This window comes from Vanessa cardui, chromosome 24, assembly GCF_905220365.1.
Source record: "Vanessa cardui chromosome 24, ilVanCard2.1, whole genome shotgun sequence".
NCBI classification, from domain to species: Eukaryota; Metazoa; Arthropoda; class Insecta; order Lepidoptera; family Nymphalidae; genus Vanessa; species Vanessa cardui.
Genome location: NC_061146.1, coordinates 2,931,123 through 2,955,421, shown reverse-complemented (window position 1 = coordinate 2,955,421; position 24,299 = coordinate 2,931,123). Strand labels below are relative to the sequence as shown.

Here is a 24,299-nt window from a genome sequence, read left to right as displayed (position 1 = left end):
TTTCGTTAAAAGTAAAAAGGATAGCTTGATAAAAACAATAAGTAAAAGGGATAACTAGATGTTTTAATTACGCAAAACGTATTACTACGTAAAACAACTAAAGGCAAACGTCCCAATTAGGACGTTTTCTAGTCTTCACTTTTTGCGCGTTAATAACATATCTGTTTACTACAACATCAATGTTTCGTATCCACTCTAGATAGTTTAAGGATTGTAATTATAGCAACCATAAAAAGAAATACTTAATCCAAATGAACAATATTTGAAAGAATATAGATGAGATATAAAGATATCGTGTGTGATAAACGTCGACGAAATCTTTATTGAAATTTTGTAAGTGGAAATAAATAGCTAAGTGTAATAGTGTTGTATTATACTCTTAGTAGTACACAATACACCTAGTGTGATATTATAACATGATATATATGTGAATCTAAGGTTTGATTATATTTTATTCTACTTCCATTGGCACATACATGATTCCCGATAATCTTTTGAGCGGATGTATTAAAAAAATTCTACGCGAAATGATTTCAAATCCTCTTTAATAAATATAACCGGATTATAATACGAGTTTAACGTGTAATTTGTCAAAACAAATCAAAACTTAGACGATGTTAACCGAACTTCGAGTGCTATAATCGTCGCAACAAAGGAAGTCTGACAAGACAAAGAAGAGAGTTATGTTAGAGTTAATATAATAAACAAAAGAAAAACGTCCATTTAACATGACAATTATCACGGAATTCAGCTCCCATAATGAATGAGAAACATACGTAAACCCACGATACATTTTTTCACAGCCGTCACGGGCGGCTAGGCTGCAACTGCGCGCCAGTCACCTGTTAGAGTCCGAACGAAGCGCGCGCGCACGTCAATTTCAAATTTCGAAAAACGAATCGAATAACTAACACACTAACCGTTTCGAAAAAGGTTTTACTGTGGTCTGTGTTTTTTTTTTAATTTATTTCAAAGTGACGTCTAAGAAACGGATTCGATACGCGAATTTTTTTTTTAACGATACCGGTGACAGTAACGGTTGTGATGCTTGGGATTTAGTGGGATATTGTTATTGCTTAGCGAACTTAAGCAACTAAGTAAACGCTAATTAGTTACTTAAATGTTACTCAACTCGTAAAGGGAGTGTATTGTTTTGAGTGACGTAACACCAAATGAAGATATATGAACGTCCTTAAATATTGCAGCGTTATATTGTCGAAATTCGACGATTTTATCGATTGATAAATTGCGATTTTTTAAAAATAAAGTACTTATGTTCGGCTTTCTATCTTATCGTTGGTAGGATTTGCGATGCATTCCTACTTTTTAAGCGGATGATAGTTTTATTTCGATCTGTAAAGACGAAATAATGCAAAGTTATTCATTGAATTTGAAGGTTTCGAAAACAATAAAATAATTATAATTAATGACAGTTTAGAGGAGAGTGATATCGCATTTACAAGTGACGTCATTATTTATGTGATTAAAATTGACATAACATTTATTCGATTACTAAAAAGGTATATACTCAGTGTAATGCGAATGACGATACGACCATTTATTTCCGACGTAGAATTCGCTCATTACTTGTAATGATAACATAAGAATAATTCTCATGTTCGAATTTTAAAATCTGTGAAAAGAGGTTTTAGTGTTTAACAAATAATATAATTCTTTGACTTTGTCTAGTAACGTCGTTTAATATGAATGATTATGAATTCGTAACAGTGCAAGAGCAAGGTAATTAACACAAACGATATATAAAACAAGCAAGGTCAAAAAACATATAAACAAGAAGCGCCTTTATGCGCATTATTAGTTAGAAGTTATTATTACCGACGTTAATAATGTTATATGAATCAAAATCAAATAAACACTCTTTTCAATTAGGCTCTTTTGGTAATGAAATTGAATGCTACCACCGGTCCCAAATTGAGAGTCTACTTAGAGAAATCGCAAAAAAATCACTAATTAACACTTTTTCATTAATCATATAGGTACATGTAATAATTATCTCTTGTTATAAAGCTGTTATTATTTTATTTAGTTTCCAAGTTTAAACTTATCTTAGATGCAGTTGCTATCTGTATTAATGTAAGAACAATTACCGTTGATTCCATCACGCTATTTCTTTACTTCATATTTCGTTTATCTTCCAAAAAGTTATTATTTTTATTCAATAAAATTTTTAAAATCAGAATCATTTATAATGTCATCCGGACGGTCACCGGATGCACTCGTATGGCAACCCCAGCTGTCATTACCAAGGGGTCAATATCAAACCTGTGACTTATAAATTAGATGGAACAATTAATATTGGAAATCATTTATTTCATATAAGTAGTACACGTTTGTTACATTCAATTGTATTTATATTTTAATACGCCCACTTCGGAGAGCCTTAAATAAATGGAATCCCAAATAAATAAAATATTATATTATATACAAATAAATACAAAATGTATGTTTGTTAATCAAGGAAATATAATCTGATGATAATTGCCGAAAAACGTTTGCAAATAAATATTGATTTTAATTGATGTTAAAAAAAACTCAAACCTCTTAAAAGTCATAACACTTATCGTTAGTTTGAAAATTTTATCGATAAAAATAATCCCATTAGGTATTAAGCGAAGTGCTTAATTTTTCTTATAGGGGTTCTTTCGTAAACAAATTTTTATATAATAACCTCTCAATACTATTATACTGAGATTATTTATGTTTAATTAACTTAATTTTGTGGCCTGATCCTAAAAAAGGCCTAAGTACATATCTTTTAGTATATATTTACGGCTTTTTGGTACGAGGAAATCTGTGACCTCATCAAAATAGTCATGTGCTCAGATGCTAAAAGGGCCTTAATCCACTTATTTTATGATAAACTTACTGCTTTTAGGTACGAGTAATTAGTAACCTCATCAAAATGGTCACTGCCGCCCATATGTGTAGGCGCTGTAATTAATGATAGCCATTCCTTGCTTCGCCACCAACGCCAACACAGTCTAAGTATTGGCATTTGACGGTCGAATGTCTGATGAATGGTACGGACATTGTCAGTCTCGAAGTAAGCCTTACCACCGAGTAAAACATTGCCAAAAACAACTTATATTGAATGTATAAAACAACTGGTTGTACTTGGTGGTAGGGATTTGTGCAAGCCCGTCTGGGTAGGTACCACCCACTCATCAGTTATTCTACCGCCAAATAACAGTACTCAGTATTGTTGTGTTCCGGTTTGAAGTGTGAGTGAGCCAGTGTAACTACAGGCACAAGGGACATAACATCTTAGTTCCCAAGGTTGGTGGCACATTGACGATGTAAGGAATAGTTAATATTTCTTACATCGTCATTGCCTATGGGTGATGGTGACCACTAACCATCAGGTGGCCCATATGCTCGTCCGCCTACCTATAACATAAAAAAAAATGACATCTGCATATTGTATACGTATATAGTGTTACCGAAGTTGGTCACAGAATTAACGTTGACACCAAGAATCGCGAACCAAATTTATAATCACATAAATATGAATGGTTTTATTCAGTATGGCTCCATTTATAAAGTGTCTAGTTGACGCCCGCGGCTTCACTCGCTATTTATTGATTACCCTTTGATTGTTAATTGTATCTGTTGAAGACTTTATGCTTTGAAGGTAGAATATATGATGAGATACCAGATTTGCTTGTACGAATCTTTTCGTACCAAGTTAAATTTAAAAATAGAAGTAAAAGTCGAAATATGTCAAGATGTCAGTTATACTTCTTGACATATATGACGTCAACTGACTTAGCACTTTCGATCTTTTTCCTTGGTTATAAAATCGAATTTCGAATGGGTAACGTGAAAACTTGCATCCTTCCAGATATGAAATGAGTTCTTTGTTTACATTCGAATATGTTTGTTAATATTTTTTTGCTACATGATTACCAAACATCAATGATATTCTAATAAACAGATATGTTATATCCATACTAAACAACAGAAAAAAGTGTGCCGCGCCGGGGACCGTTTATTTTAGTTAATTTTTACATTTCGTTAAAAGTAAAAAGGATAGCTTGATAAAAACAATAAGTAAAAGGGATAACTAGATATTTTAATTACGCAAAACGTATTACTACGTAATTATGATGTATTATAACGTATTACTACGTAAAACGACTAAAGGCAAACGTCTCAATTCGGACGTTTTCTAGTCTTCAGTTTTTGCACGTTAATAACATATCTGTTTACTACAACATCATTGCCAAACATCAACTTAATTTTAATGCAGTGTCATATTAAAATTAAACCGACACTTATTGCTCCATATAAAGCGTCCCAAGGTTCAGCCTTGTAGGCGTCAACCATACAATTATAAAATCCCCCGCAAAAATGTAAGTCGGTATCCACAGTGACACCCACACACAAATAATTGAATATTACACACTATATTACGACGTTATATGTAGAGCGTTTTGTAAATATTACTTTTTTTATGGTATAGGTTGGCGGGCGAACATATAGGCCACCTGATGGTAAGTGGTCACTATCACCCATAGACATTGATGACAACGCTGTAAGAAATATTAACTATTCCTTGCATCGTCAATGTGCCACTAACCTTGGGATTAAGATGTTATGTCCCTTGTGCCTGTAGTTACACTGGCTCACTCACCCTTCAAACCGAAACACAACAATACTAAGTACTGTTATTTGACGAAAAAGAATAACTGATGAGTGGTTGGTACCTACGCAGACGGGCTTGCACAAAGCCCTACCTCCAAGTAAATTACTTTTAAAATTGCACACATAGAAATTTTGTTTCAATTTCTACCTTTTTAATTTAGCGGGGTTATATTTAACGTGCACAAAAGCATGAAAGCGTTCTAGTCAAATATCGATTTGGACATTGTTTACGGAACGAATCGTACCGGAGAATTTTATTACAAAACCGGAGAGAATTGGTTCTTCGTACAAAACCGGATGAAAGTTATACAGTTTTGGCAATTTTGTAAATATATTTGAAATCATCTTTAATATTATAAATGTGAAAGTAACTCTGTCTGTCTGACGCTCTATCACTACCAAACCGCTTAATCGAATTTGATGAAATTAGGTATGTCGCAAATTTGAACTCCAATGAAGAAAATAGGTTACTTTTTTGCGCAACAACACATGACAACCAACACCCCAACACGCGAGCGAAAACCAATAACGTTAACAATTTAAATTGTCATTGTTTAAATAAAACCAATTAGGTCTAGTACACAAATTAAATGTAGCATCGGAAAATGCAATGAAATGAAAATAAAACCGATTACTGCCGATTTACACGACAAATAGAAATGGCTCACAATCGCGCCATTCGACGCTATTCGTCGCTATAGATTCTCGTGTCAGTTCAACCCGAGAAAGCGAGTGCATGTAAAACGACGTGTCAAATTGACGAATATATTAGGTTATATGATATTACAAGTTATTACACAAAGTAAAGATCATATTCACATGAGAAATAAATATTGATAATTTGGAAGAGCGTACTCAATTCGGGTGTGATCGGTTTTACGAATTTTACCGATGCTACATCTAAGTTGTGTCGTACTATAGGTGCATAGTTTAACGTCAATCACATAATTTCTACAAATAGATTTTTCTTTGAATATCCTTGATTTTATTTATAAAGCTTTTGTTGGATTACGTCATAAGTCAGCTCGGGTCGTGGAGCGAGGTCTGAACTGTCGCTTGCGTCCTTTTCATTTGACATTCAAAGTAAATCTAGAAGCTACATTACCGACCTAACTTAAACTTATTCGATCATTCGATTCTCAATAACAACTTGGTCTCGCCTTAAAATATCATTTAATGAAATTTGAAAAAGAGAATGTTTCAAAGACCTAATTTTAGTCTTTGTCATAGCTAAAGTTTTTAAAGAAAAATGATCTTATTCCAACTATAGGACTCAATACCTGTGATAATTTAATGAGGCTTACAATGGAACAAAAACATAAGGACGTAAGCGCCAAGGCTCATACGAATTATCAATTATAAAACGGAGCTCGTATGATGCAAATATTTTAATATATCCTTCTGCAATTAAATTAAAAAAATATATTTAAAAGGTTATGACGTCATCGATTTTCGGCATTATTTATCGGAGGCTTATGATATCGCTTACGTAAGCTCCTAGGTCAAGGTTTACTTGTTTGTTGTATTGTTGAATGAAATCCTTCGCATGTCTGCCCATTACAAATAAACCCGTATTATTTCATTGAGTTTAAATAAAAAATGTCCACTTTGGAAGATTATTCTGGTATTAAAATAAATAAATATAAATATTGGGCGACATCACATACATTACTCTGATCCTAATGTAAGTAGCTAAAGCACTCGTGCTATGGAAAATCAGAAATAACGAAGGTGCCACAAACACCCAGAATCAAGACGAAATAGAAAACTAATAAACCTTCTACATCGACTCGGCTAGGAATCGAACCCGGGATCTCAGAGTGACGTACCCATGCAAACCACTGTACACACCTCTCGACCACGGAGGTCGTCATAAATTATGAATAGGTTAATATTATAACTGTATGAAACATTTGTTTCTCAGCCTTGAGCCTTAAAGTTTTAAATGATTACGAAAATACGAAAAACCGCAAAAAAAAAAATAACTAAAACAATATATAAAAAGTCGTTTGTTCTAAGGCGTCACGAAATCAGTTTCCTCAATGTTTAGTGACGCCGGCGTCCGCCGGAAGGGTCCGTATTTGTCGGAATACAAATATGGCAAGGAAACTTGGCTAATCCGAAGCCTGTTTAAAACCCACCACGGACGCTGAGTTCGCGTTCACTTTCTTTGCATTTAATTCTACATCGCTTGATTATAAACAGCTAGTTTTAAAAGTTCATACGAACATACGTTCCATAATATTAATAAATAATATTTTAAATTAACATGGTTATTTTTATTACTTCAAGTATTTGAAACGGGATATTTATAATGTTTTTTATTTTAGTCGTTCACGAGACATTAGAAATATACAAGACTTTTGTAGTAAATGTCGAAATATCGAGCTCCACCAAATAAAAATTAAACACATAGTAAATTTCCCGTTTTAAATACTCGTAGTAATATTAATATAGTTGCATTAAGTAGCGACATTTTCCTTTGTTGGTAGTATAATTCGTTATGACCATATTAAGTCATGCTAACAATAATATGATTAGTACTAGATTCCATTGACGCGTGTCACAGCTAAACCAGAAGTCGTTCAATTTGAACGAAGCCTGATACATTTCTAAATATAGTCAATATCAACAATTTCCCACTCATCGCCCGATCCTTTGAAGTAATACATTTGCAAGTATTGTCACATAACGGTGTAGCGAGGTGTGCGCGTATCGAATCCGTAATAAGTTGGAAATAACACCGCAGCGCGCCAAGTCCGATCAGTATTATGTTATACCGGCCCGTGAAGGCCTGAGAGGAACGAATCGAGAATGTCGATGTATAGGTTCGTCAAAGAAGGCAGCAGTAAGCGCCTCTTCGTACAAGGGACACTCGAGAGTGATGATACGAAACCGTTGAAGTCTAGTTTGAAGAAACCTTCCCCATCGCCGGTGGGATCCCCCATCACGACCAGTCTCAACCTGGCTTCTGTGCCCAGAAGTTTGAGGGAAAGTCTGACGAGACATGAAACCGTATTTGATGGTAACTATCCCGGCTTCGAGAGGTCTAGCTATCGCTCTGGATCGTACAGAGAAGAAGGTTACAATGGACGAATAGTGCACGACGGTAATCAGACACATTTCGAGTACGACGGCGAGAGCGCTCTGGCTGTACCGCTGTCAGCCGGCGGGAGGGGTGTTTCGGAACTACAGGCGATTCATACGAACAAGCGCTTGTCGACCGAGGTCCTTGGCTCCTCGTTGGAGTCGACGAAGATCTCGAAGAAAGACGACAGCGGGCAGCGACGTATTACCACCAGGATAGTTAGGAAAGTAACTACGTTGACCCGCGGGGAGGAGAAAGCGTCCCTGGAGGATGTTAGAGGCAGGGAGGTTCACAGATCAGCTGAACGCTACAGACATGTCGAGACGGAGACGACGCCTCCGCGAAAGGTGAAGGTAAAAGTTAATCATATCTAACGTAAACAATATTTACCTGTGAATAATAAAAGACTATTTGAATTGTAATGCCTCTTAGATCTAACGCAAGACAGCTTGCTAAGTGGAGATATATCGGGGCACCCCCAAACCTATATTATATACCTAGTAATATACACACTAATACTACAAATGGTATAGTTTTCAAATAGCAAATCAGTTTTTATTTCTGTAACATTGTAAAAAAAAAAACAATCTTTATTTGTAATGGTTATACGAATTTTTTTTTTTTAGTACAAACTTTGCTTAGCTATATTTCACAATGGTATCCAAAAAATTCATAACACTATACCGTTTGTTAGCGGTATCTTGTAACATGACGAGTTTATGTTATTGTTTATTTGCAAAACCTTTGACATTCTGTTTCATTCATGGCCATAATCTTACGCACTAAACGTCATTAGATTACATTATTATTTATTATTATCATATATCATACAAGTTAAGAATTTCGTACCGTATTAGTCCCAATTCTGTTAGTCATTTTATTCCTTGAGATTTAAAACCTATCTACATAAAAGGACCTTTATTGACCGATTATTATCAATCAACACAAAGTTTAAGTATAATAGAAAAGAGGGATTAACACTTTGGAAGAATCTTCGTTTCTTAACACAAAGTCATCTGATCGATCCGTTCTAAGTCATATCTCTAAGTATTCTAAGACAGATCAAAATGTCTTCTCCATCCTATGTGACATTGGCGAAATAATCTGTGCCCTGTCGGCACCAATAAAAGCCATTTAACTAAGAATTGAATTGAAATCAGATCAATATATTTATATACAGTACAGCACCAGTAACAGCTTCTAAATTTCCCCCTGCTGGGCTTAGGTCTCCTCTCTCACTAAGGACAAGGTTCGGAACATATTCCACCACACTGTTCTAATGCGGGTTGGTGGAATGCAAATGTGGCAGAATTTCAATGAAATTCCTCACGATGTTTTCGTTCACCGCCGAACATGAGATGAATTATAAACATAATTAAGCTCATATATGTAGTGGAGCTTACCTGGGCTTGAACCCGCAATCATCGGTTAAGATGCACGCGTTCTAACCACTGGGCCACATACAGTGTTTGATATTAAATAGGTGCTACTGAAAACACAGTAATTTATATTCTTTATTTGGTATGCCCGTTACAGATTACCATTAAAAGGCTTTGCGCAAATGAATGCTGTAGTTTTCGACAAGCAACAGTATATTTAGCTTTGAATGCCAATGTTATTAACAGACGATCGTTTCAATTACACTGAATTCAGTTGAGTATGAATAAGAATTTGAATGCACTTGAAGTAATAGGTACGTAAGACCTAAGTCGATCTCAAAGTGAATTGCGTCCGGATATGGCAGCTGTGTATCTCCGCCTACGAGATGCGAGTGCTATATCTGGTTGAGTACTGCATGTAGATTTTAATTTATTACTCAAACGAGATTCCTTTGCGTCTTGTATGGTTTTTTATGTCCGAAGAGCTGAAATGTTTTGCATTTACTAATTAATTGACGTCAACGAATTTCAATAGTTACTTAAATCATTTATCTGCCTATTTAATATAGAGACAGAGATGATAAAGATCATCCATGATCTTTACAGATACAAGTTAATCAAACTATGATTAACTTGTATCTGTAAAGATCGTAATTCTATCATCAAAATAAACCAATGAAATATGGAAGATTTGAAACGTACATAGTATTAATGTAAGTTTAAAAATCTTTATAAGGATGAAGTATTTATGTAAACTGTTAAATTACCAATTATTACGAAGACTTGCGTGTGTGTGTGAAATGTATATAGTTATATATAAGTGTATTTTAAAGTTAGATTCAGTTTTTCTTGTATACAATATTATATATTAAGCCGTGAGTGACTGATTCATATTCAACGTTGTGGTCCTCGTTTGACGTAAAGTTATCTATATAAAAATATCAGTGACGTCATCGCTCAATCATTTACTTGGTAATGTAATTTGCATTGAAATATAGTACATGCATCTAATTCCACAGCACGCGACGTGTTGAATACCATTTTGTTTTTACTTTACCTAGGAAATATATAAGTACTTTATATAAATGCAAAGAATAGTTATTGTTTTTTTTTTCAATTAAACTATATATATACATATAACAAATCATAATATACTTGATTCACATAGGCTTTTACAATCACTTTTAAATCGTCATTTGCCTACACTAAGTGAAGTTGCCCCCGGTTTGGAGAGTAGATTCTACCGAGAAGATCCGGCAAGAAACTCAGTATCATTGTGTACGTATCAGCACGATCATATATACATATATGATTGTAATGATTGTGGTGAAACGTACATTGTAACAAGCGTCATCTGTCCTCGTCACGAACTGACTGACTATCTGAATTCCGATGTCCTGACTAACTGACTTTGAACGTTGATCTAAGAGTAGATATATAAGCTGAGAGATCATCTGAATATTTTGAGAATACCTTCGTTGCATAATGTTGAGCCAAAATGAGGAAATATTTGGCCAAATTTTGATTTTGATGATTTTGTTATATTGGACATTTATTAATTGGTAGTTATTTCAAGTACCACATATAAATATGTTCACAACCATATATATATTCTTTATCTTTATTAGAGATTTTTTATTACATAATTAACTTATTAAATGAATATTTATTTTTTGTAATTGGTGATTGAAAGCAAAAAAACTATTCATAAAGTTATATTAAAATAATTGATGTATTACCAGAATTAACCTTAGCTCGTTAAAAAGCAAACAATAGTTACCAAGTCAGATATTTTTACCCTTGAATATGTACTGAGGAGTCTTATGGTCATCGAAATTCTAGGGCATCCTAACCGCAGTGGAACAACGGAATAGATCAGTGGAGTATTTTACTACACGTGAGGAAGAGCCCCGGTCGAGAATATATGACACTGACAGATACATTTTGACAATTCATTTGAAGATTCAGTATCATATCTAATTTAAATTTGTAATTCCTAATTACGCCATTAAAAAAATTAATGTTGATATAAAACTAGACGTAGTCCAAAGATGTTACACTATTTTGAACCAAGTTATCGTACTATGTAAGTTTAATTTTATAATCAGTTGTCAGTTCAGTGCTTTAGTTTCAAAAGGTACTAAGAGCTTAAGACTTGATAAAGGAATGAGGTTTTCTTACTCTGACTGTAAATTTAGCTGGAGATAAAGGCATGGAATACAATACTGTCATTTAAAATCAGACGCATTGTCGGCTCGTAAATGCGTGTTACTAAAATGGTTAGAACACGCTTCGAACATTACCGTCTTAACAAATTGATTTGTGCGCTGTGTCACAAGTGTAGGTCATCCTTGTGGTATATGACCAATATATATAGAAACTTGCTGTTGTAATCGTTTTATATCTGAATAGATTTTATGTAGAGGTTCTTATTGCGAAATGGTTCTAGATAGACGTTGAGTGTATTTAGACCTTATGTCTTTGGGAAATTTTGAATTTGGAATTGGCTTAACGATATACACCAATTTTATTTAGGTGGAATATTCTCTGTGGTACATAATGATTTACAGTACTGCAACAATTGTGTGGAAGTATTTTTGATTAATTATATTATGCTGTAAGTAAATACTTATGACTTTTTAATCTGAAACATTGAGCCAGATATTTTTTTGTTAGGTCGTTTATAGCTACGTATTTTTTCCCTATAACCCAGTATGTTATTATTTCAAATTTAACGTTAATTTTTAATACATAAATAGAATTAAAGCATGAGATGGCCCAGTGGTAAGACCGCGTGCATCTTAACCGATGATTACTGGTTCAAGCCCAGGCAAGCACCACTATATATATGTGCTAAATTGTGTGTATAATTCATCTCGTGCTCGGCGGTGAATAAAACATCAATAAAAATTCAGCTAAATGTGCATTTCACCAAAGCGCATCGGAACAGCGTGGTGGAATATGTTCTAAACCTTCTCCTTAGTGGGTGATCTTAGCCCAGCAGTAGGAAATTTACATGCTGTTACTGTACTGTACATAAATAGATGTTGTTGTTTGTTTGCTGTTCCAATTGCTAGTTTTCTTTGTATAGAGTATTATGACCGTGATATTCGAGTATATCTCTTTTGCTTTCGAAAATTAAAAATCAAATCACAGTCCGATATCTACATTACTTCCTGTATGTTCATATTCAACTGTATCGTCTGATACACTCCAAACTCAATTAACAATATCATTAATTTATTATGACCATGTAGTAAAACTAAAACATCTTGATATTTATATATCGTTGTTTCAATAAGTTTAAATAGGAAGCGAATTTAAACTGAAAAAAAGCAATTTTAATCCGATATAATCTTCAAGGAAAGGTCAAACTAATTATTAATGATAAGTTTGAAAATTTTTGATCGTTAAAAATATTTATTATATATATAATAAATAATAATAATAATAATAATAAGCCTTTTATTTCCTTAACTTCAGTACAACGTTTACAAGTATGCTATATAAATTTACAAAAAAAGAAAAGAAGAAAAAAAAAAGTTAAGGCCCCTAATGGGTATAGGCCTCCTCCAACATCTTCCAGGTTGTCCTTTGCTTTGCCTTTTTTTGTCCAGTCCGGTCCAGCAATTTGTTTAATTTCATTTTATATATATCGTAACCAAAAATAATATTGCAAAAGAAAGATCTGGAATAGATAAGTCAACAACAAACGGCGATGGCATTCTCGAGACGTTAAAGTTCAAATCTTAAAATAGTTCGAATAATGTCGACTACTCGACGCAGACACACGACAGGACAATGGAAATATTGCTGGCATCATAGATTATGTACAAGCGAAAAGCGTCCAAGGAGTATTTATTTAAATTGAAAGAAAAACAAGCAACTATAGTGCATAATAGCTTGAATACTGAAGGACATAGGCTTTTTTTAAATCAGCGTCAGTTTTGATAGTACTAAATCAAAGTATATATGAGCAATTGCAGAAATGCTAAAATGAATCATATTATACTCGTCGTGATTTCGTTCACAGTCAATTACTTTGGAACAGTTCTATATTTCATTTACAGTTCCATTATGTTATAATATGTAAATTAAATAAAAAACTAGCGACAATAATACACGATAGCTTGAATACTGAAAAAGGACATAGGCTTTTTTAAATCAGCGTCAGCTTTAATTAGTTTAGTACTAAATCAAAGTATATAAGCAATTTCATAAATGCCAAAATGCCATATGAATCAAATTATACTCGAAGAATGTAATTTGTAATCAACGGATCAGTAACACTTTGGGAAAAGCCGTTATCAGTGATCAAACAGTGATTATAATTTGCATACTAGTATATAATGTACGTGATTGAAATTTCTAGTAATTAATAACAGCATAGCGAGACGACATTCCACATAGCAGCAATTTGCTTGATCACTGATCTTCAGATATGCCAATATTCTGACATGCACGGTCTTATGATCATTTTGTCTTACCACTTACCAAAAAGGCCATAACCATGGCAGACTTTGCCTATTCTTATATTGGAACTGCGCTACAAATAAACAAGTAATAATGTTTAATGTTGAATAAGAGTCACTACTGAGTTTCTTGTCGGATCTTCTCGGTAGAATCTACTCTCCGAACCTTTGGTAGTTTCACCTAATATAGTTTTTAAAGGGCGATTCAAAAGTGTTTGATTAAAGTATATTTTGATTTTGATTGACATGGGGTTGCGTTTGGTCTTAAACGGTTGGTTTAGTCCAAATATTTCCGTAGTTTTCAAGTAACAGAAGTATTTGAAAATTTCCAAACCAGAATAAACCGGATATAACCGGTTCATTACCAATATCATAGCCTCGTGATTTTAAATATTTCGACGTCGGGACGACACTGAGTGACGTATAAGTCTTGATGAGTCGTTAAAGTAGTTGTGATTTCCTGTGCGAATTAAACGAGCAGTAATTTAGTTTGGACTTGATTTTATTATTACATTTGAAGGCTAATAGGAACTCAAAACGGTTTTTACGAATAAAAAAATAAAGGATGTTGTTAATATATTAAAATTCATCAGAACTAACAACGCCACGTACTTTTAATAGATTCAAGCGTTTATTAAGTGATAACACATTAGCATTATAATCAGACAAACTTATAAAGTGCTAGCTGCATTCCAAGACTGAATAAATATATGACTTTTAATATTAACAACGTAGCATGCAAATACATCGCGGTGGCTAGCTGATCTCACGCTTCAATGCGATGTGAAATAATTACTGTGAAATTTCTGTTCATTGTATTATTCAATGTTTAAAAGGATACAGTTAGGAATTTTTGTGTTTAACTGAATAAAATTACGATTATCTTCACATATAATAAAATTGGAGTGTCTGTTTGAAATAACATTTTTTATAATTTGTGTCTGTCTATTTGTTCCGGCGAATCTCTGGAAGGGCTGGGCCGATTTTGACGGGACTTTCACTGGCAGATAGGTGATATAAAAAGGGGTAACTTAGGCAAAAACTAAACATACAACAATATTTCTTCTGTTAAATTCAAACGCGCAAGAAATCGCGAGTACAGCTGGTTTTTATATATAAACGAAATTTACTAGTTTAACAGAACATAGGGTCTTATTATGTTGGTTAGAAAAACGCAAATTTCTCTCTCTTTCTATCACCACTGATTTTACATTTGTATGAAGAAGAGACAAAATTGTTAAACTTATCCTTCAACACTTTTTTAAATTTAATTTTAACAGATTGTAATTTTTCTCTGCTTTTTTGATACAATTACATGAGTATAAAAAATAATTAATAAACATCGGTCGTATCACGGTCCAGCGACTGACCTAATGCTTCGACCGGATAAAGGAAATCTTTGTTTCTGAATTTTATTCTAGACAAACGAATTGCTTACTCGAAGGCTTTGTGCTAGATTCGTGATCTGCTAGACAGCTATACCTATAAGCTTTTACCGATGACCGTTGCTAAAACTGGTTGTTTTTTTTAATGCTATCACATCCGCTGTATTTGATCCTAATCTTTGTTGAACATTTTGTTTATAGTTTCGTAATTATCCTGTATTATAATCTAAGTTGTTCGATTGAAAATTATGAAAGTGATATTAAATATGACTACCTCCATGGTCGAGTAGTGTGTACCGGTTATCATGGGTACGTTCCGAGGTCCCAGGTTCGACCCGGCCGAGTCGATGTCGAAAATTCATTTTCTATGTTGTCTTGGGTCTGGGTGTTTGTGGTACCATCGTTACTTTTGATTTTCCATAACACACATTTAGCTACTTACATTGGGATCAGAGTAATGTATGTGATGTTTTTTATGGTATAGTTTGGCGGACGAGCATATGGGCCACCTGATGGTAAGTCATCATCACCCATAGACAATGACGCTGTAAGAAATATTTACTATTCTTTACGTCGTCACTGTGCCACCAACCTTGGGAACTAAGATGTTATGTCCCTTGTGCCTGTAGTTATACTGGCTCACTCACCCTTCAAACCGGAACACAACAATACTGAGTACTGTTATTTGGCGGAAATATAACTGATGAGTGGGTCGTACCTACCCAGACGGACTAGCACAAAGCCCTACCACGAAGTACCAATATATTTATTATTTATTTATTGTAATAAACTTACGAATCAACGAGATATGATTGTTGTGATTGTTGTTAATTTGTCGGTCGTATAATCTTCAGTGTCATATAATATCCGGCTGCCGGTAATCGTAATTGCATCGCCGGTAGCGAGTCATAAATCACTCGGTTCAGAGAAACCGGAGATGTGCGCCGTCGGACGCGATTGTCGAAATTTCGCACGTCTTTGGAACATCGCCTCAGTACCGTTAGACTACCTTTGTTGTTCCTTGGTTGCTTCTTTCTTATTTTTAGTAGAAATTATTGAATTACCTTTTTTTCGTCGATGATTTTATTGACATTGTTCATTTTCCTCCCAAAATATCACATCGAAAACTATATCACTACACAGTATAAAACGAAGTCGTTTTCTCTGTCCCTATATCTCTGCTTAAGTCTTTAAAACTACTCAACGGATTTTGATGCGGTTTTTTTTTTAAATAGATAATAGTGTACATGTACAATATTCTAATGTGATGTCATTGCACCCGTGCCAAGCCGGGGCGGATGGCTAGTCTAAAATAAATTATTTTTGAAAGTTATGGTAAAGGTTATATATTTAAGATTATTTGTCACACATATGGAGTATGTTACGAGTAATAGATATTTATAATGATAAAGGATACGCTATGGAACTTCCAGTTCAAGATGGCAGACAGGAAACATGAACAGGTGCGCCAGCCCAGAGCGATGCGCTCAGCCGTGCGTGAAGAGATGCCTTGCGCGCAATATGACTTTAGGGTTTATCTACGTCATATTCCATATGACATTTTTGTTTAGACCATTCCATATATTGGAACTGCTATACACATGAATCTGTTTAGTGGAGTTATCTCCGTAGATTGCAAGTTATAGAATTAATTGAAAATTTCGAAACCAGATTGAACCGGATCAAATTGGTTCGTGATATTAATTTTACCTTCCATCTCAGAAAACCAATGTCGAGTTTCATGCCATGATAATAATAAATAGAATGCCTTAAGAGTTATTCGTTTTTAAATAGTTCTACTAAATTAGCACCTAAAAATATCAAATAATGACTGATTCTTAGGTGCTAAAATTGAATGTTTGTTCATAATTTCGCTGATGTTAAACATTCGTTATGTATCTTGAACCGGCCATCGAAAGTGTTCCATCCTATTAACTTCGTCGAGGGTGAAAGCAAAGGGCACTCCAATCTAGAAAGTAAGATGATACACGATATTCACTTGCTAAAGATCTTATTTTACTGATATATTATTACTTAGAGTTACATCGTGTAACGCGTTAGCTTACTATTTACAATGTGACAAATAAGACATTCAAACTATACATATTATGTATACAGAGAATACTTTGTTACATATGATCTATTTATTTTAAAACGTCAGTCTAATTCTCGAGCCTTCTATTAAGTTGTATATCAACAATCACATAATTTTCATCCAGTAAAACGTGGAACCCATAGGCTGTAATGAACGATCGGATAACTCTCGAATCTTAATAGTGCTTAACTTGTATTGATCTCTATATTTGCAGTGAATGAATGAGTGAATGAAGATACATCGTCAACGTTCGACGGAGAACAGACATAGTCGGACTTTTACATTTTACATCAAGTTTTGATGTTGGAAGCCTTTCATGACAGTTCTTACTTTTTTTGTACAATAAACTCTTGCATCTTGCAATGCGTCTTTGAAGATCCCGGGAGGGAATAGTGCTTAGTGAATTAAAAGACATCCATCAGCTGCTTTTGTTTCAGACAGACGGATTACAAAGCTTAATGTTTACGTCAGATTTTGTACTGTTTTTTTATATTCAGTCAAAGAAGTGTTAGGTTTGAATCCATGTTGATGATATAGTAATAAAAAAATCCAGTCCCCGTTTTAACTTTTTAGTTTTGCATAAGAATTCGCTTCAGAATAAATTATAGGTTATATTTATGAGGCTGATTAGTTTAAAAAAATTTTGCTAGCAATAAAGCACAAATTTGCTTGTTTATCATAATAGCTCAATTTAGCTGTTTTAATTTACGGTTATTCGTAAATAAATAAATAGAAATGTATTCTTTATGGGATCTAAACGGATCTTTCTAGGGCAATAGTATTCTACGGATTTATTATATTTTTTATTTTATTATAACTTATTATATTCCATACTGAATTAAATTGAATTAAAATTTATTAAATTTTAATTTAATAATAACAGTTAAAGTTACGTTTATTAACAAAATTCCTTTTATATAATAAAGTAGAAACAATACAATTAATATGACAAGTGAATAAAAAAAATATTAATAGAATGCTTTCCATCAATCAAGAGCAAAGAGGTGCCGACTGTACACATGACATATCAGATATCTAATAACGATAGGCTACGAATATATATACCGTTCTAAATTTGAAGCATTTTTTTTTAAATATGTACCATAGCTTCCTGTCAGCCAATTTTTTTTTATATGTTAATCCTCCTTCGTTTCTCAATTCGATGATAAAGTTCGTTCTCTATGTCCCAACGTCAAACCGTTACATTCCCTTTTACGGTATCCGCAGTGAACTCCCCGGAATGTTAGCAAAATCTTTACGTTCTCAGTAATGCTAACGCAACGCTCCGAGGCTTTTAATTTCCTAGAAGTACGTTATGATTAAAACGCACGTAACGGTGGAGAACTGCAGTTTTTTGTTTTATGTCCATAACATATGAAATATACACGATGATTTTTTTTTAAATTGTTTTAAAAATAAGCTTTTACTGTATACACTTACGTATCTATGCTGTTGATCTGAGTTACTTTGTTAAGTCAATTCTGGATGTTGAATCAGTTCAGTACTATCAGAACATAACTAACTTCACTACATAGTATAAAACAAAGTAGCTTTTTTTGTCCCTATGTACCTATGTATGCTTAAACCTTTAAAACTAGGCAACTGATTTTGATGCGGTTTTTTTTTTAATACATAGAGTGATTTGAGAGATTTTTTTTTGTAAATAATACATGAGAAATATGGTAAAGAAACACTGATCATTTTACATATTTGTAATGTGATGTCGTAAATAAACAAATCCTGAAGTATATTTAGTATCAGTATTGCATCCGTGCGAAGACGGGGCGGGTCGCTAGTGTATAATAAAATGTCAAATTTGTCGTAAGAATTGATCTAAACACACATTTCAATTCAATTATAAACTTGTAGAAAATTTATTCGATATTTTTCAAGTATAAGTTATATTTGCGACAATTTTAGTTGAGTTGATCAGATTGTGAGGTTGGTTTGCCAAATTAAAAATGTATATTTATAAATTGAGCGTTAACGGTAGCCCTAACGCTTTAATTCAGACGGTTGACAGCTTCCGTAGAAATCGTCAGACGCTTCCGTTGAACCGGTTAATTGTGCACAGTTAATAGTGATTAAGATTCAACTGTTCTATAAGTTGTTAATGAAACGTTCATTTGATCGCTTATACTTAAATTAATTGGTTATTGTTTGTAAAACCTACTCAAAATCTGCATGAAAGTTGCTCTACTAACAGATACATTTGAATAGGATGTTGTGTTTTGAATGTCATAGATATGGCTGCCAAAGTACGTTCTCATTAGTTCTTTACTTCGAATTAAAGTAAAAAAAACTTTTACTTCACTACATACTATAAAACAAAGTTGCTTTCTCCGTACCTATATCCCTATGTATTTTTAAATCTTTAAAACAACGCAACGGATTTTGATGCGGTTTTTTTTAATAGATAGAGTGATTCATGAAGAAGGTTTTTATATATAATACGCTGTTAATTTTAGAAGTTTTCATTGTGATTTAATATCATTGCACCCGTGCGAAGCCGGGCTAGTAACGTATAAATTTAAGTACATAAATATGTCGGTAACAAAATATTTGTATGACGGTCTCACTTTGAAGCCTGTTAATGACCTCAATGATCAAATACCATGATGTCAATATTTTCGATGACTTCATCGTCCGAATTCTCGTCGCTATCGATGAAATATTAAGATTATAATTCAACTCCTACTCTGAGAGCGGATCGTGATTTCGTTCACAGTCGATTACTGTGATACAGTTCTATATTTCATTTACAGTTCCATTATGTTATAACTCTAGTAAATTTACGGATATAAGGTAAATTTACACTTACAGTTTCTAGTTTACGAGTTTTTATGCACACATTATTTATTTATTGGGTATTATCTCGTTATAGTTCTACGAGGTAACTACAAGGAGACTGACGATGAAAGAGATTTTAATTGAATATATATAAAACAATGTCCCATAGTATAAAACAATGTCCCTTACCGCTGTATGTCCCTATGTATGCTTAGATCTTTAAAATTACGCAACGGTTTTTGATGCGATTTTTTTTAAGAGATAGACTGATTCGAGAGGAACGTTTTTGTATATAATACAAAGACAACATAGTAAAGAAACTCTAATAATTTTAGAAGTTTCTAATGTGATGTCATAAATAAACAAATTCTGTAGTATAATTAGTATCAGTATTGCACCCGTGCGAAACCGGGGGTCGCTAGTAAATACATTAGACTCTTTCCATAATACGACATTTGAAATAACAACAACAACATACAATAACTTGCTTAGAGTAGAACGTTCGGAACAAATCACCACGCTGTTCCAATGCGGGTTGTTGGAATACACATGTGGCAGAATTACTACGAAATTAGACACATGCAGGTTTCCTCACGATGTTTTCCTTCACCGCCGAGCTCGAGATTAATTAAGCACACGAATATTCAGTGGTGCTTTTCTGTGTTTGAAGCCGCAGTTAAGATGCACTCGTTCTAACCACTAGGCCATCTCGGCTCTTTTGGGAATCACACTTTTAATAAAATCCATGATATACTACAGAGTGGAGCGTTTATATATTTTGAGTGAAATTATTAGGATCGTGTCTTCCTTTCGTGAGCTCCACTCGTGAACCGATAACAGTCTCGGCACGACCTAATGAGTCTTCTCGTGATCACGCCCTTTGAATAAACTGCTCTGTTCGAGTGATTTGTTAAGGCTTAAACTGTTTACTTTCCTAATAATACCTTATAAGGTTTCATTTCTATTGTATTCCCTTGGTTACACAATTTGATTATGGGTGCAGTCGATAAGACAAGTGGATTTTCAAATTTAAAACTTATGATTTATCGGTTGAATGCTGAACAATTATTGAATGTTTTTTTTTTTTTTATCAAAAGGTTTTTATTTCATTTATTCTGAATCGTTCTAAATGTATACGAACGCTTTCAATACTTCGGTTTTAAAATGCATTCGTTTAGATTTATAGCGTTTTCTGCTGTGTTTTTTAAATCATTGACCACGTGACATGGCAAGATGTTATTTGTCGCCGATGAAAATTTTGATATTACAATGTTATGCGTGGTGCATTCTTAGATTAAGAGAAGAACCCGAAAATCTATTGTCGTTCGATACAATCTATACTAATATTATAAATGTGAAAGCAACTCTATCTGTGTGTCGCTCTTTTACTACTAAACCGTATTTGATGAAATTCGGTTTGAACCAAACTTTCACTCCAAGAAAGGATATAGGTTACTTTTTTGAAAAAGTAACCTATGTCCACAACCAACCTTTAAAACGAGAGAGAAACCGCGGGCAATACCTAGTATATAATCATTGTAGTTTTGTGGGTCAAAAATCACCATTTTCACACCAATGAACGTGTTCGAACGTGTGCAAAGTGCTCGAAACGTCGGGATGTTTTAAAAATAATTAATATACGCGATTCATCCGTTATAATTAGTTTTATTTAAATGTGTTCGAACATTTTTTCCTACTAGCGTTCTTTACCTACTATTTCTTTCCTTCCACTGTATTTCCTGAGCAGTTTCCTTATGAATGATAGAACGAACGAATGAGAAAAGTCGCCAATTTGCTGTTATCTCACCTCATCTGATGAAAGTTCTGTTTAAACGTGAACCTTTGTCGCTGTCACATAAAAGCTTTCTAAGATTTGTTTCATTTCTAATTAAAAACATAAAATGTAAGAAGATTATATTAAGATTGTAAAGTGGGAACGGGAACGAACGATTGTTCGTGTTATCACTATCTCATCTGATAGCGTTTTATTTATATGTAGTTGTGTTTTTCGCCCCACTTAAAAAATGAATCCATTGAAAGGGTCAAGGTATGCTACTGAGATTCTTCTTTGGCAGCACATGGTGTTGTATATCACGGCAAAGTTATGGGTAGACAAAAGCCTTTTAAAAGTCTATTACTTTGCTTACCTTGCATGTCAACGAATTGAACTATTGATCCAGGAAACTCAGCTTTCATGTTGAATGTTGGTGTTCTTAAAATAAGAACTTAAGACAATTATAGCGCGATTTAAAGAACTATTAACGCCATCTATTAACAACAAAATGAAGTTACTGTTTGATTAACATAAATATGAAAAAGAAATAATGCTTATAAAACACTGATCGAGAAAATAGGTTATTGGTCCTATTTTTATCGGAACTCGAGAAAGCCTTAAGTTAAGAAGTTTTCCCTTCGTAGTTACAGTTATTTTTTCACTTTTGTTAGCGTGAAATTAAGGGCCGAGACGATTTTAACATAATTTAACAGAATTCGAGTTCAAATCCATTTCCCACGAGATTTCGGTCGATGGTGTTAAAAGTTTATATCGTATTCATGGAAGGATACGGATTCTCCTTCCTTTAAATATTATTTACTAAAATGACATTAGTTAACAAAGTAGTGTCTTTGACCTTATATCAGTTTGATGACGTCATTATGTAAATGATGTAGGCTGTATGACGTTACGTTGAGTACAAAACGCTTGTTGGTAATTACATTCATGGAAGGATACGGATTCTCCTTCCTTTAAATATTATTTACTAAAATGACATTAGTTAACAAAGTAGTATCTTTGACCTTATCAGTTTGACGACGTCATTATGTAAATTATGTAGGATGTATGACGTTACGTTGAATACAATACGCCTGTTGGTAATTACATATTATTAAAAAAAAAAGTTTTCAGGTGTTTGTATTTGTTTATGTGTGTGCGTATGTGTAGATATACGTTTATGTGGTTTGATTTTAGTCATATAGATACTTCTTTGTTCATTTTAAATTTAGATAATTTTTTTTTTTGAATTTAAACTTTGAAGTTGGCGTTTTTTTTACGTATGTACCTTATTATTATTTAAAGGAAAAACAGGGATGAGTTGAAATGTACATCCACAAATATGTTTTATATCTTCACAATAGAGTCGATTTTCGCTCAGCAAAAAGCCTCGACATTGTTTATTGGTTCTATAATAATGAAAACTAAAACTTATTAGAGACATTTGAAATCGAACCGGAGATTGATTTACCTGATACAAAGTATATAAATGGACGGTTTATAACGGATATTTTTAAAAGGCAGTGGCGCCGGACCAGATCTGTTATGTGGGTTAGTGTTGAAAAACGCGACGATATTTCTCGGTATGGACTGTCATTTATTGAATGCTGTTAAATGCTTAGCTATATTGTCTATTTACCGCTACAATACACAACACACACACACATTCACACACGTGTGTGTGTGTAACTCTGTCTGTCGATCTTTCACGATTAAACCAATTTAGCCAATTTTATGAAATCTGGTATGAAGCATGTAAAGATGGCCCAGTGGTTAGAACGCGTGCATCTTAACCGATGATTATGGATTCAAACCCAGGCAAGCACCGCTGATTCATGTGCTTAATTTGTCTTTATAATTCATCTCGTGCTCAGCGGTGAAGGAAACATCGTGAGGAAACCTGCATGTGACAAATTTCATAGAAATTCTGCTACATGTGTATTCCACCAACCCGCATTGAAACAGCGTGGTGGAATATGTTCCAAACCTTCTCCTCAAAGGGAAGGGAGGCCTTTAGCCCAGCTGTGGGAATTTACAGGTTGTTGTTGTTGTTGGTATGAAGCTAAGTTGAACTCGAAAAATGGACATATACTTTATTGTCTGACACATGATAACAAACCCCCCTATAACGAGCAAGGCCGCAGGCGACTACTAGTATGTTATATGTATATCTATTAGTTTATTGCCATTCGCGACTACTTCACACCGGTTGTCATAAACAACAGTTAATTGATGTCGATGACATTTTTAATGACGTTATTAGTTAAGTTAGTTCTCTATAGCCATTTTTGGATATATTGATATAAATAATAAGACTGTTAAATTCCCACTGCTGGGATTCATGGATACATGTAGATGTTTTTTCCTTCACCACCGAGCACGAGATGAATTACAAACACAAATTTTCTCAAACTCTTTTATATAATAATAAAATTTTTAATTACAGTGAATACATATAACGGTTCATTGCTCATTTATTCACATTAATAATTATGTAATATTGTATTAATATACAGTTAGATGTGAATTAGATAGGTATTAAAAAAAAAACAATTTCAGTCATCAATGTGCGTACGAAATTATTCGAACCGACAAATTAGAAAATCTATCTCCAGCCAACGTTATTTTAATCGTGTAATCATATTTAGGGCTGT

At 33.7% G+C, this 24,299-nt stretch overlaps 1 protein-coding gene across 23 annotated transcripts in view; it reads left to right on the top strand.

Moving 5' to 3' along the window:
- Positions 1 to 24,299, top strand: part of LOC124540331 (microtubule-actin cross-linking factor 1) — a 297,681-nt gene that overhangs the window by 155,303 nt on the left and 118,079 nt on the right. For 13 of the 23 annotated variants that reach the window (XM_047117825.1, XM_047117823.1, XM_047117835.1 and 10 more), the window contains exons 1-2: positions 832 to 944; positions 7,415 to 8,106. The exons of 7 other annotated variants lie outside the window; for them this stretch is intronic. In XM_047117825.1, the coding sequence (XP_046973781.1) occupies positions 7,480 to 8,106 (627 nt within the window). In that variant the 5' untranslated portion in view covers positions 832 to 944; positions 7,415 to 7,479. Of the gene's footprint in view, positions 1 to 831; positions 945 to 7,414; positions 8,107 to 24,299 lie in introns of those variants that run through there. 3 more of the 23 variants (XM_047117845.1, XM_047117844.1, XM_047117824.1) reach the window with 2 other exon arrangements.